At 40.9% G+C, this 14178-nt stretch overlaps 1 protein-coding gene across 1 annotated transcript in view; it reads right to left on the bottom strand.

Annotated features, from left to right (window-relative positions):
* Positions 1-2570: 2570 nt before the first annotated feature.
* Positions 2571-14178, bottom strand: part of LOC119739953 — a 30676-nt gene continuing 19068 nt past the window's right edge. The window contains exons 14-27 of the mRNA XM_038215111.1: positions 13571-13710; positions 11795-11951; positions 11481-11569; positions 11246-11347; positions 10398-10558; positions 9921-10020; positions 9462-9605; positions 8325-8444; positions 7947-8037; positions 7521-7645; positions 6439-6651; positions 5497-5582; positions 4456-4687; positions 2571-3129 (exon numbers count right to left, since the gene is read on the bottom strand). Of these exons, the coding sequence (XP_038071039.1) occupies positions 3082-3129; positions 4456-4687; positions 5497-5582; positions 6439-6651; positions 7521-7645; positions 7947-8037; positions 8325-8444; positions 9462-9605; positions 9921-10020; positions 10398-10558; positions 11246-11347; positions 11481-11569; positions 11795-11951; positions 13571-13710 (1808 nt within the window). The 3' untranslated portion in view covers positions 2571-3081. The remainder of the gene's footprint in view (positions 3130-4455; positions 4688-5496; positions 5583-6438; positions 6652-7520; positions 7646-7946; positions 8038-8324; positions 8445-9461; positions 9606-9920; positions 10021-10397; positions 10559-11245; positions 11348-11480; positions 11570-11794; positions 11952-13570; positions 13711-14178) is intronic.

A 14178-nucleotide genomic window follows, 5' to 3' on the forward strand; every position in this document is an offset into this window, starting at 1 on the left:
TTTTTTCTTCAGTTTTCTCAAAAATAGTAACTTCAACAGGTAGGTTTTGAACATTTTACTTTGGATTTTGAGTGGTGTTATTATTAGAAACGAACACAAATGCACGAACAGCAAATGTACATAACTCACTAAATCATAAGTAAGATTTGAGGCCTTGCATGGTGGAAATACTAAATAATGTAAGGTGTGCGAAAACACCACGTGCGAATAATTTCTCAACTTAAAGAGAATGGTTCTGAAAAGAACCAGAGGTATAAACTCGACGTTCCGGTCAGTATGCTCTGACCGTCTTCAATAATATCACTAAATCATGATATAGGGGGAATTACTTCATACATGACACAACAAACAGCATTCTGTTTTTGAGTTGCTCACATTGTACAGCCAGGTGCAGAGAATACAGGATGCTGGATATCGAGTTGTGAGTGTAGGAATAATAAGGAACATAATACAAAAGACATCGGATAAGACACGTCTGAACATGTCTGGAAAGATGTGCTGGCGGCTGGGAAACGGAGGGGGGAGGGGGGGGTTGTGTTCTATAATTAATGTCTGGGTGATGGGGGAATAAATCCAATCTGCAGACAATGAGCGTGACTAGAACACAAATAGTGCCATTCTATCTTTCTTTAATAAAATGGTATATACAACATCAAGGCCTAAGCCTAATTGAATAAAAAATAAACAATACCACTACAGGGATGGTACAAAAAAGTTTTAAAAAATATAAACATCTAATCTTCAACAGCCAAACTAATTACTTTGCCCCCTCCCAAAAAAAAAATATAAAGAGATAAAGCTTTTTGCTCTCTGCTGGAAATATTGCCTGTGTTTTTAAGGTGAAGAATGCAGTAAAATTTGCACAAACAATGGATGGAATAAGTTCATCTGGAAGTAAATCTAGGAACCTGAACATGACTTATACAATGAAAACTGAAAAATATTTTCTTTAAAATATATGAAAAAATAATTTCATTTCAGAATCAAGTTCAAAAATAATTTGGGAAAAAAGTTCATTCATTCTTTTTACATTTTAAACATGAAAACTTTACTAGATTCAGTTGCTTTAGTTTCTAATGTGTGTGAAAATAAGAGACACGAATCACATAATCAGACAGACCTTTCTGTCAAATGCAAAAGCAGCGTTTTTTTAATTCGGTGTAGTTTATCTCCCCCCCCCCAAGTGAGAAATTCTAAGTGAACTCCACAAGCTGCTGTAATAGCGCCCTCTATTGGCACTTGCCCATGAAATACATGTACAGATGAGTTGTGGTACATATTGCCAATGAGTAATGCAGTTTCACAGACCGTAACAAAAATTATTTTTCCACAAATTGAAAGAGGTCAACCTTTCAGTAAACAGTTGCTAAATTTGAACTCAAAACTTACAAACAGTTTTTTGGGGCGGTTGATCGTTTTTGAGTCTGGTACTGTGACCTGGGCTGACCTCTGAGGTCATAAGGAAGTGACACTTCCGTTCCTCATTTAGCCTGGGGAGGGAAACTTTAACCCAGAAACAAAATGAACCCAAACTTAGTTTCCAGAAAGTGAAAATTTCTTCACCACATCCAACAAACCTGCAGTGGAATTAAAGGGAAAATACAACATTTGCAAACATCAAAAAATAAAACTACCAAATCATTTTGAAATACCTTAATTGCTGGACTGTTAGTGAATGACAGTGTAAAGCATCCTGTAAAATCATGGCACGTGGTATACTGTCATTTTCAAGAAAAGTGGTATTTTTGTATCAATTTCCAACGCTGATCGGCCGATCAGCGTTGGAAACAACTGGCATTTTTTCAAATACTGGCCCCAATTGACCATCGCACTTGTTTGCAATCGACTACAAACCTATGAACGGGTACGAGCCAGCTAGACTGGTTCCCTGACCTTACAATTCCCCAATGTATGTAAACTGCTCTGTTTCTTCCTATATGGAGTCAGGGAACCAGACTACAGGAAAATGATCGTTTTTCTTGGTTTTTATAGCATTTTCGAACCTAAAACCTCAAAAAAGTCAGTGTAACTATATTTGCTATATATTTCCAACCCCCCAATTCCATCCATTTCTGAACATTACAGCAAAAGCAAATGATGTATATTCCCTTTAAAGGCAGAGTAGATCATTTGTGTGCAGCTATCTGAAAAGTAGCTGACAAAATTATTGTTGAAAAAAATTATTTGGTTTAAAGAAAGCAATGGCCCAAAACTCCCTGTAAAATTATGCTTTCTGGCATACTGTCATTTCGAAGAAAACAATACAAGAAGGCAATTTCCTAAGATGCGTCAAGTGGCACTTTTTTTCCAGAAATATCCGTTAGTACATGTAGTTGGGTTTGTAATTCGGCGAATCTGTGAATGAGAGCGCTGACACGACGCACACGCGCGCGTGGTTGCTAGTATTCGGTTCAGTGCGTGACATCACGTAGCTGTAATTGATTGAATGAGCTGATTTGGGGCAAAATTCAAAACATGACTCTGCCACTTTTGAATTGAAATTGAAATTGAAATCCTAGAATATTGTTTTCTTGGAATACGCAGCTTTCACTGAGCTAAAACTTCATCAGGTCAGTTGTTAAGCACCCTTCTTTAGATTTTGAGGACCTTTGTTGCTTCAAACGAAAAAAATGCACAAATGGCAATCGATCTTCCCTACCTTTAAATATAAAAACGTACATGCGGATGATGCGGTATTGCCTTCGTGCATGGATGCATGAGGGCCTTGTCCAGTGTGTAGCCTTCAATTTAAACAAGACCAAGTGAAATGCAATACAGTCAACTGTTTAATTTCCTGTGCTGTTTTTCTCTTTACATAATGTACAAGAGTTACATTTGCATTTGACCGAGTAAGAGAGTTACATTTGCATTGAGCAACTGTTACCACAAACAGCCAGAGGGACTTATTCCTCACTTTGATGGAGCAGTTTACATTTACGAGCTCCTTCTGTAATCAGGAACACAAGTAAATCACACTACATCTTACTCCCTTAGAGTCTGGTCTCTGATCTCCTAATATGAGGCTCGTAGCCAGTCTTGATCAGGCTGGTGCAGTGCTTTGACAGAGCTGATTGAAGTCCTTCACCTCTGGGGATCACTTCCGCTAGCCGAGTTCTGTCTCCTTTGCTCCTGAAAATATCCAAGTTATATGAGCAAAGTCACCATGCGTAAAACTGGTATGTCCGAGTCTATGGAATACCCCCTTGCACAGCAAGGGTCAATGAATATGCGAGCAGATTCGCCGATTAATTATGCAAAACAAGCCTGCATCGTGACCTCGAGATTCTGACCATTCAGCGGGCGCCTTTTATCAGGTGTTCCGTAAATGTATTACAAAAACGTGGCAGCCAAATTGACCATTCAACAGCTTAGTTGATCGAAATGACGTCACAATTTCTACAATCAACTCTGATTGGCTGGTGCGTAGCGGGGTTGCATAAAATTTGCATTGCTCACATAGATCAGACGTTGGTTACGTAGAGGGCTAGGACTCCATCGGAAAACGGGTGATATACTCAGACTATGCATGTCTGTGCTCTGCTGGAAAAATAAACCCATTCAACAGGTTTTACCCTGCTGAAAGATTTTGGAAGAAAACTTTCTTAACCAAAAAAAATAATTAGTTCATTCTACACTCAGTGTTGGGGTTTCCAGATATATTTTTCAATATGTGCTACGCCCGAAACATATAGTAACACTGTTTCTTATGGCGGGTTGATTTTCCCCCAAAGTCTCATGGGAATATACTCAATCTGGAAATACACTTTTCAGGGTGTCACGTCGCCTACGCATTTCCACATAATTTATTCATTTGTGAAAGTCCCATGAGAAATATTAAATCGGGATATGTATTTTTCATGGCGTGGCATCCCTAAAAGCATTTCCACATCCAGTAAACTCTCGTTAAGTCAAATCTCAAGGGAATGGATACAACATTTGAGGTATCCCGAGTTCGAGTTAAGCAAGGTTCCTGATTTTGCTAGTCACGCCATCTACACGTGCATGTTTGTACATGAATGGCTTCACCGTAACTCGCTATGCCCGGCTTTGAAATGGAGACGTTATCTGGGACACTTTCCTTCTGTTTGTTTCAATCTAACGATGTTTGTTTTTTTAGTCAAAAATCATCATTTTACTCAGAATTCATGTTGTTCTTACCCTAACAGTGTCTGCTCTAAAGATAAACATAATAACAATAAACCACTCAATTGTGTAACTTCGGGTAACAAATCTATATTTCGCGTGGTTTGTCTATCGAAATATCGACGCAACACGCTCTGGGTCATCCAATGTGTGGTCACATGGCTGGACCTTTTTAAGCTACACTTTTACTTGGCCAAAATCGACACAATAATATTGCACATAAATTATAGATAACTGGCATCCATTGATATAGTGGATACGAGTCAAGGCCCATACATGCCGACTCCAAGAGATTTACGGTTTTTCTCTCACCAAAATTCTCTGCAGCAGATTGCTCTCGGCTTTGTTCTTGTCCTCGATCCAAAACTGCTTCAATCGGTTGGAGTCCACATCCAAGTCCTCGGATATGTAGACTGCCACGTCGGCCAGCTGCAGTACCATTCTGCGGGCAAACAGCTCCACGTTACGGTCCGTGTCGCCGTCCATGGTCCAAACGCCACGCCGGAGCTGCTGCTCAGGGGGAACCTCAGATTTTTTCTTCTTCCTGTTTTTATTTTTGGGAGAAGGATTGAGAACATGGGATTTGATCACTGGCTCCATGCAGAAAAGAAGGCTGATTTTTTTTATGATTATATTCACTAAAGAAGTAGCAAACAGGGGCGACGGAACTCTTTTTAAACTGGGGGCACCACCAAAGAGGCCCACTTGCTCAGAAATAGGGGCATTTTCGGTCGGTGTGAATGTGGAGGAAAACATATGGTTTAGTTCATTTCGCTATAAACCTTGACCAAGAACAAATCATGAATACGTTGTCCATCTTGCTCTTTGTGTTTCTTTACCTAGTTATGTAGAGACCATTTATTGTGAGAGGGGCACTGTTGCTTTTGATGGCCACTTCATTTTATATGAAGAGCACTATATTTCTCTTAGGAGCCAGTTTTCCATTTCGAGAAGGACACAATTTGTGCCTTCAATGGGTAAGTTTCCATTCAAGAAGGTGCAAAATCTTGTTATTAATGCGAGAGGGGGTACTTCTGCTTTTGAGGGGCAGTTTTGCATTACAAGAGAGCAGACAATTTCATTTGTAGCGCGAGCACGCTTTCATATATGTACTTGTGCGTTTGAGGGGCAGTTTTGTTTTCATCTCAAGGCGGCACATTTATAACCGTGAGAGGGGCACTTTTGTTGACCTAACAAATCTGATGGGGGGGGGGGGGGAGAAGGGGTGGGGAAAAGAAAATCAGTTGCCTGGGTGATTTCAACGGCTGTCAGATACCAAGTACACGGTGCAAATATGGTACATCATCCCATATTGAAATTCTGCGAGCATGAAGTGAAAAAACAAACACTCACCAATTCAAGAATGACTCATAGACCCGTCGTCTTGCCTTCACAGTGTTCTTGTCACCCAATTGCAAGACGTCAACTGAGTTGTATTTCTTAAGGGAAAAAAAAAGACGAACAGAAAACAACGTTAAACCAGTACACGCCGGAACTATATTGAAAAGAACGGAACAAGGCGCAGGATTACTTTTCGCTTGACCTCAACTCCTCAAGCCAGGCTGGTTGAAGCCATCACCCTCGGGCAGCACACTCATATTTCCGGCCTTGCTCGTTGCCAGCAGGCACTGACAGATATTTCCGGTCTCGCTCCCTGCGTGTTTATCCGTCATCCACTCCGAATACCGCATACACCCACGTATGTGTCAACCGGCGCGAACTGGCTTATAACTTATCTGCTGAAGTTTTAGCTCAGTGAATGCTGTACACGTATATTCTGAGAAAACAATATTCTAGGATCTCAATTTCAATTCAAAACTTGCCAAGTCATGTTTTACATTGTACGTGAAATCAGCGTCCGGGAAACGTTCTCATGAAGCCGATTGCAACTACACAATGTCACGCACTGAACCGACAAATTATAGAAACCATGCCCACGTGTGCGCGTTGTCAACACTTGCGCACGCCCTTTTATGGTTTTGCCAAATTTACCCCCCCCAAAAAAAAATACTAACAAAAATTTCCAATAATGCATCTTTAAACAGATGTTTGGAAGTGACCTTTCAAAATGAGAGCATGCCAGAAAGAATAGTGCCATTACTATCTTTAAACCAAGTATGCTTTTCAACAATAATTTTGTCAGTTACTTTTTGGATCGCTGCAAATAATATACTCTAACTTCAATGTTCTAGATGATTTATGAGCCAGATTTGAAGCCTGAAACGGAGATAAATCAAGGTGTCGACTCCCCCTTCCCCACTCCTCTCCCTCGATCGAAAAATTAAAGACGCTCACCGCTGCGTAAGTTATGATGTTGATGTTTCCGTTGGACATAGACACCAGCACGGATGACCTCTCCGCGAATGCCCTCTTGATCTTTGACCCGCTCTGGCTATCCAAGGTGGTTGCCATGATCTGAAAGGTCGTCTCCATGGAGTAGACGCGCACCGTGCCCAGGATGCAGGCCACCAGGTACGAGGTACCGGTGACTGCTACTACTGGCGACATCTAGAGACAGAAACTTTGCCAGTTTAATTTTTAACAAAAAAATACAATCGATAATTATTAGGCCAAAAAAAAAATAGTCGGTCTCTGGTCAGACCGAAGTTCCGGAATTGATGCGGCATTTGTATGTGTTGCATCAGCAACTAACGCAACCCTAGATCACATTATGGGCTCCATGCGCCAACAAACGAGGGCGCGTTTTTACCTCTTTTAAGAGCTCTGTGGATGGGATACAGTGTGCGCATAATGGGGTGTACTGGTATGCGTGCGAAGTATGCACGACTTCCTGAATGTGCAAAAGTTATATAGCCACCGAGACTTTGCATGAGTGTCAGGCATCGTCAGCGCATCTTCGTGTGAGCGCCAAACGTCGTCGGGGCGTGAATACGTTCGAATTAAACTTGCGATGGTCTATGAGACTAATCCCCGCCCCAATAATTTGGATACATTCAAATTAGGCAGTGGAAGGATCGGAAACCAGTCTAGGTCTCCCCAACTCTCCTTTTCTGGCCGTTGATGGGGGTACTTGTGCACGGAGCCCATAAGAGAAGTTCAACATAAAGTGCCTTGCCCAAGGACACACGTACCACAACCCCAGGTGGGAATCGAACCCACAACCTGCAGAATTAATTCAATGCTCCAGACCACGAGGCCACGGGCACTCTATGTGGCCTCTGAGGCATAACTGAAAGCATGCTTTGTTTATATGTTTGTATTTCTATGGGAGCCAGGTTGGAGATGACATAATTATAAGATCCCCTATTCTCACCTGGGTTCCATGAAAAAGTACAAGTGTACTGCAAAGGGGATGTCATGATTTTAAAGGCTACTGGATAAAGACAAAACAGAAATAACATCAACTGAAGACGCACCCCAAAGCTGCAGACATCATCATTAAGACATCTCTCATACTCGTCCTCGCTGAGGCTCACATCAATGCGCATCTCGCCGACGCGCATTTCCTTCAAGTTCAGTTCCACAAACGAGATGTGCGGACCTAGAGGAAGAAGATACATAAAACAACCTTTAACTATCCACATGAATTATACTGATTTCCAAGTTGCAACTTGGTTTACTTATGCAGTTGGAATGAGTAGGCCAAAACTCAATTTATATGTCAGGCCAAAAGTACGAAGAAGACAAACTATGACAAAAGAATGCCTTTGTTAGTGTTCATTTTAATAGCTAGGACTTGGCTTGGGACTGAATTTTAAAACCTGTTTACATGACTTGGGATTTATTGATACTGTTTACTATAAGAACTGTTCACCAATGTGGCTTTTTCTTTTCTGACCCACCTTTTGGGGAAAATGCAGGGAAGAGAACCATGAGAACTAGCTTCATGCCACAGGGGGATTGGTGAACCTTCAGAACACGGCTGCAGAAATTCTGAAACGTCAAGTACAAAAATAAAGCCTTTTTTGCACACACAGATGTTACTCTGCAGTTCCAACCTGAAACATGACAAAATGGAAGGGTATCCCGCGCATAAAACCTACGAATAAGACATTTACAAGAAACTGGACTTTTAGGTCATTTTGAATGACTGTGACAGTTGATCGTTCAAGTGTAGTTGCTCCTAATTGTTTCAAACATCAAACTTAACTCTAATCTTTTGTGTGATTTTAGTTCGGTACAACTCTGGAATGACACATTGAAATAGGTGTCACATATACCTTAGCGGGTCGGCAGAAGTATGTGTAATGCTTGAGCAGCTGGTCCATAGTTGCGTGTCTGACAATCCCATGGAAGACACTGCCCGCCTGTTGCACCTTACTAGGCATGTAGACCTGGAGCTGAAACCGCAAAGAAAAACATCATGGATTTGGTTTTAAGCCTCGTCAATTTAGCATGTGTGGGGAACGAATGGAACGCATTTGTTCAAGTTCATTTAAATTGCTTGCGAGTTGACTGTTTACCCTTTTCTCCAGCCGGAAAAGGGTCCGATCAGCATTGGCCTAGGTGTTTCTACCTTAGAAACACTCAATTTGCGACTGGTGAAAGAGATTAAAACTACGCTCGCGATTAATTTTTATGTGCTGATTTCATCGACTCTTCATCGCCTATTTTAAAAATTATAGTTTAAAAAAAATCAAATTTTGTGGAAAAATCGTTACAAAATCAACTGTTGAAGGACATATTGTGAGAAAATCATAAATTTCGCTGGAAAAGTCAAAAAGTCGGTTTTCCGATTAAAATCGAAAAAGTTTCATCTCTGTCCAGGGTGCAGAGAGGCAAGTGGGGTGAAGTGGCTTGCCCAAGGACACAATATTTGGCCAGCAGCTGCATTCGAACCTCTGACCCTCTGATCATGAATTATGAATCCTAACCACTAGGCAACACTTTCACACTTGATTGCAACTCTGTGCTGGCCTTAACGTGAATCATATTTCTGCCTTGGAATGACTCAACTCAAGTCATTGCCTTAAAATGACTCGACTCATTACAACACTGATTCTTTGGGTTTTTTATGTTTTGGCTGTCGGCATCTTTTGCATTAGGCCATCGGCCTTGGTCCAAAATTTTGGCCACCGGTATCAAATGAGGGGAATAATCGTCAGCGATTTTTGGCAAGGTATACACCTCCAGAGTTGGAAAATATGTGATAGCATTGCAGCGGTGGCAGCTTTTTGGGTGTTATCACTTTTTTTCAAAATGTCCATCAAAATGCTCGTTACCACTCTAGGGGCGGTATACCTTGCGCATGCGCACTATAATCATTTATGCCCTGATTTGATACTGGCCAAACCCCCAGGCTGATGGCCTACATATTGTTCTGTCTGTTTGTTTGTGTCACTGTCTGCTTCTCTTACCACTGTGGAGCTTGTATTCATTTCCCTGTGCCACAGCACCTCCATCTGTATCTTGTCCAGTCTCTGCTGGGCCTTCTCTCTCGCAGCAAGCCTCTCCTGTCGGCTCACCTTCTTCTCAGTGAGCGCATCGTCGCTAAAATGGATCTGTTACAGTGAACAGATGCAAAAAAAACCATTAAGGCCAAAAAAAAAGTCGCCGTAGCCATGCGCGTCGGCAGAATGAAAAAGTTTTTTTTTTCAATGAAAGATGATGTCTCAAAACCGCCAAACTCACTGGTTTGACTGGAATCCTGCTGCTGCACAATTTTAACGTGTTTTAGATTGTATCTCCAAATGAAAATTCCCGACAAACAAGGCATTTAGCTTGATCGCATCACAAATGTGCTTTAAAAAAATCATCCTTTTCAGGACACGCTTCATTCTTTCCGAAAATAAAAAACCCAACATACTGTTGTTTACCTTTGGAACATCGTCCGGCCGTGGCGCGTACACCCTCTCTGCCAGCTCGAACTGGTACTTGGCACTAGGTTCATACCAGCCAAAATGACTGAACGTTTCTCTGCGGCAAAGAAAATCACAATGATGAAAACTTCGCAAATTCTGACCAGTTATCAAAACTACACAGCATACGCATTTCCTTTAAATTTCATTTTTGTTTTACAAAATTCCACAACAAACTTTGCTCACCAAATTTAAAAGAAAAAAACAACAACATAAAATGGATGAAAAACAAAAACAAATATTTGATACAAAAACAGACATTCAAACGGAGCCACATGTGAATATCTTCATTTCTGGCAGACAGAACAAGTAAGCATATTTGATTACACCACAGAAAAAAAAATTCAAATTAAAACTTATGACATTTCTAAAAGTCTGGATGCTTAGTTAACTTGAAATTTATTTCTTTATTTCAGAATTGTTTGTTTATCTCACCTGCTGCACTGCCACTCACAGACCATCCCGCTGGTATCCATGGAAACCATGCCGCCATGGCAACCCACAAAGCCAAGGAAGATGAGTGGAGACTTATGAAAGCGGAACAGCTCGGCGGGAACATTCTCACCAATGAAATTCACCTGATCATCTTGATTCACCTGTAATTAGCGGGGAAAATAAGAAAAGAAAATTTTTTATCTTTCTGCACTTCGCTGAATCCATCCTAACCCAACAATTTTTATTGCTTATGGATTGCAATTTAACTATCGCGGTAGAATCGTGTTTCTTCCAAATGACAACAAGCCAGACAGACTAATTTCATCAGGTGTTTGGGCCAGTACGATCATTAATAAGTAATCTTTTTGATAATAATTTGGCAGGTTACTTTCGGGATAAATGCAAATGACCCTATGTGCCTTAAAAGGATTCCCTGCAAAACGAAGAGTTAGGAATGAAAGTTTTATTCCGTTGGGACTGTCCAATCAAAAGAAATCTTCTTTTGCTGTAGACTGTAGGATGTGCCTCTTGATTGTTCAAGCACAAGCTAGTTTTGCAAGCACCCTTTTTTTCTGGTGGAGGAGTTTTTGTTTTTTAAGGGGGGTGGGTGACAAGGCCAGGGTTGCGGCAGAATCTGCATCCCCATTTTGGTCAGTTTATACAAATGTGAAAGCAAATTTACCCGAGATGAAATGTGCTTTGACTCTTGCAAATTTGCTGAAGGAATCTTGATGTCACTTCACACCTTGCATTCGTGTACGCATTTGCACTGCATTCGTGTACGCATTTGCACTGAGCACGAAGCAGCATCAACTGTTTGGGGAAATTCTCAACATCGTGAAACTTACTTGAGAATGCGAAGCTGTTTCCATATTTGGTTGGTCAGCATCAGTCGATGCACTGTTGCACTTCAGAATATCACCATTCTCAAGACCAACTACGATTGAATTCTGTTGCCATGGAATAAAAATGTATAACAATTTTAACAAACAAAAAAACACATACTACTACTAAAAATCAAAGCACTCTAAATGAAACAGCCATCTTTATTTACTGTATAATTAAAAGGACTATATTCTGTACCTGTGTGGCAAGCAATGTGTGAGTTGGATGGAAGACAGATATCTCTGGACTGACTGAAGACGTTTGTGCCCCTGTCTCTTGCAAAGGCCCTGCAACATTAATTGAAATCCACTTTTATTTCAATAGGATGCTTAGGTGTTTGTCCAAAATGATAAGTTGCAAAAAAGATAGTTTAGATAGGTTGCAAAAAAACGGGAAAATATGAAAATTAAACACTTGCATTGTTGTTGAAGAGCACAGGGAGAACAATTTTAAAATTTAATTCTCCTGTATGCCATTTTTGATAAACAGTCACGAATCCAGTTTTTTTTTACCTTCCTTGAAGTTGAAGTCAGACTTGTCAGCATCGAGGGCCAGGAGTTGAGTCAGCTGGCAGGCAGCAGCCATCCCTGGCTGAGTCTTGAGTTCTAGGTCCCTGATGTCCTTCTGCGAGACGCCTCCGGAAGACATGGACCAGACTTGCAGGATGCCCTGCGGAGATTGGGGAAGGATGGTTAGAGGAGCTCTGAAAAGTGAAGCTTTAAAGGGAAAATACAACATTTGCAAACATCAAAAAATAAAACTACCCAATCATTTTGAAATACCTTGCTGGACTGTTAGTGAATGACAGTGTAAAGCATCCTGTAAAATCATGGCACCTGGTATACTGTCATTTTCAAGAAAAGTGGTATTTTTGTATCAATTTCCAACGCTGATCGGCCGACCAGCGTTGGAAAAAACTGGCTTTTTTCCAAATACTGGCCCCAATTGACCATCGCACTAGTTTGCAATGGATTACACACCTATGAACGGGTACAAGCCAGCTAGACTGGTTCCCCGACCTTACAATTCCCCAATGCATGTAAACTGCTCTGTTTCTTCTTAAATGGAGTCCGGGAACCAGACTACAGGAAAATTATTGTTTTTCTTGGTTTTTATAGCATTTTCGAACCCAAAACCTCAAAAAAGTCAGTGTAACTATATTTGCTATATATTTCCAACCCCCCAATTCCATCCATTTCTGAAAATTACAGCAAAAGCAAATGATGTATATTCCCTTTAAAGTTAATACACATTCAGAAGAAACTGGTTGTGTGTCCTTTACAACATATCCTTGCAAACCAGTGTATGTCCTTGAGCAAGGCATTTTACTTTGATTTATTTCATATCCTTGCAAACCAGTGTATGCGTATTACCTAAGGAGAATGAGTGTATGTCCTTGAGCAAGGCATTTTACTTTGATTTATTTCATATCCTTGCAAACCAGTGTATGCGTATTACCTAAGGAGAATGAGTGTATGTCCTTGAGCAAGGCATTTTACTTTGATTTATTTCATATCCTTGCAAACCAGTGTATGCGTATTACCTAAGGAGAATGAGTGTATGTCCTGGAGCAGGGCATTTTACTTTGATTTATTTCATATCCTTGCAAACCAGTGTATGCGTATTACCTAAGAAGACTGAGTGTATGTCCTTGAGCAAGGCATTTTACTTTGATTTATTTCATATCCTTGCAAACCAGTGTATGCGTATTACCCAAGGAGAATGAGTGTATGTCCTTGAGCAAGGCATTTTACTTTGATTGATTTCATATCCTTGCAAACCAGTGTGTGCGTATTACCTAAGGAGAATGAGTGTATGTCCTTGAGCAAGGCATTTTACTTTGATTTATTTCATATCCTTGCAAACCAGTGTGTGCGTATTACCTAAGGAGAATGAGTGTATGTCCTTGAGCAAGGCATTTTACTTTGATTTATTTCATATCCTTGCAAACCAGTGTTCGCGTATTACCTAAGGAGTATGAGTGTATGTCCTTGAGCAAGGCATTTTACTTTGATTTATTTCATATCCTTGCAAACCAGTGTATGCATATTACCTAAGGAGAATGGGGGGGGGGGGGGGGTTTGAGTACAATCTGTAAGCAGAACTTCCAGTTGTGGCTTGGAGAATGAGGGTTGGAATCAGTGTTGAAAACAATGCTGGCTGCATGTCATTGGTCCTTGAGCAAGGCATTTTACTTTGATTTATTTCATATCCTTGCAAACCAGTGTATGCATATTACCTAAGGAGAATGGGGGGGGGGGTGAGTACAATCTGTTAGTTGGTCTTACCGTTTCGTTGACAGTAATCAATCGACTGCTATCCATACTCCACGCTATGTGTATGACAGCATCCGTCTGTGCACTCTCATTCTGTATACAGCGAATGGGAAGAAACTGGCTAGTGCTCAGGTTGTAGACCAACACATCCCCTGCACAAAACAAAAAGCATTGACTGATGAAGCGAAGCACAGCAATGACAGATGGACACACACAAATATGCAACCGAGCTACGTTTCAAAACTGACAGTAACTTCCTAAGGCCAAAAAAAAAAAAGTCTCCGGTTTCTGGTATGCGCGCGCGTCGCCGTAGCCATGCGCGTCGGCAAAATGAAAAAGTTTTTTTTTTCAATAAAAGATGATGTCTCAAAACCGCCAAACTCACTGGTTTGACTGGAATCCTGCTGCTGCACAATTTTAACGTGTTTTTAGATTGGGTTATGGTCGAGAATAAGCTTTATGTGGCCTCTCTGGACTCCCATATATTTGCACTAAGTTTAGTCGGGCACCATTTGCAGTCATCAGCCGACATTTGAAGCAAAAAAATCAGGTAAAAAAAAAAAAAGCCGCGTCGCCGCACCACTTTTTGGGCAAGCTCCATACCAGAAACCGGAGACTTT

Source organism: Patiria miniata, unplaced genomic scaffold, assembly GCF_015706575.1.
Source record: "Patiria miniata isolate m_02_andy unplaced genomic scaffold, ASM1570657v1 HiC_scaffold_4, whole genome shotgun sequence".
Classification (NCBI taxonomy): Eukaryota; Metazoa; Echinodermata; class Asteroidea; order Valvatida; family Asterinidae; genus Patiria; species Patiria miniata.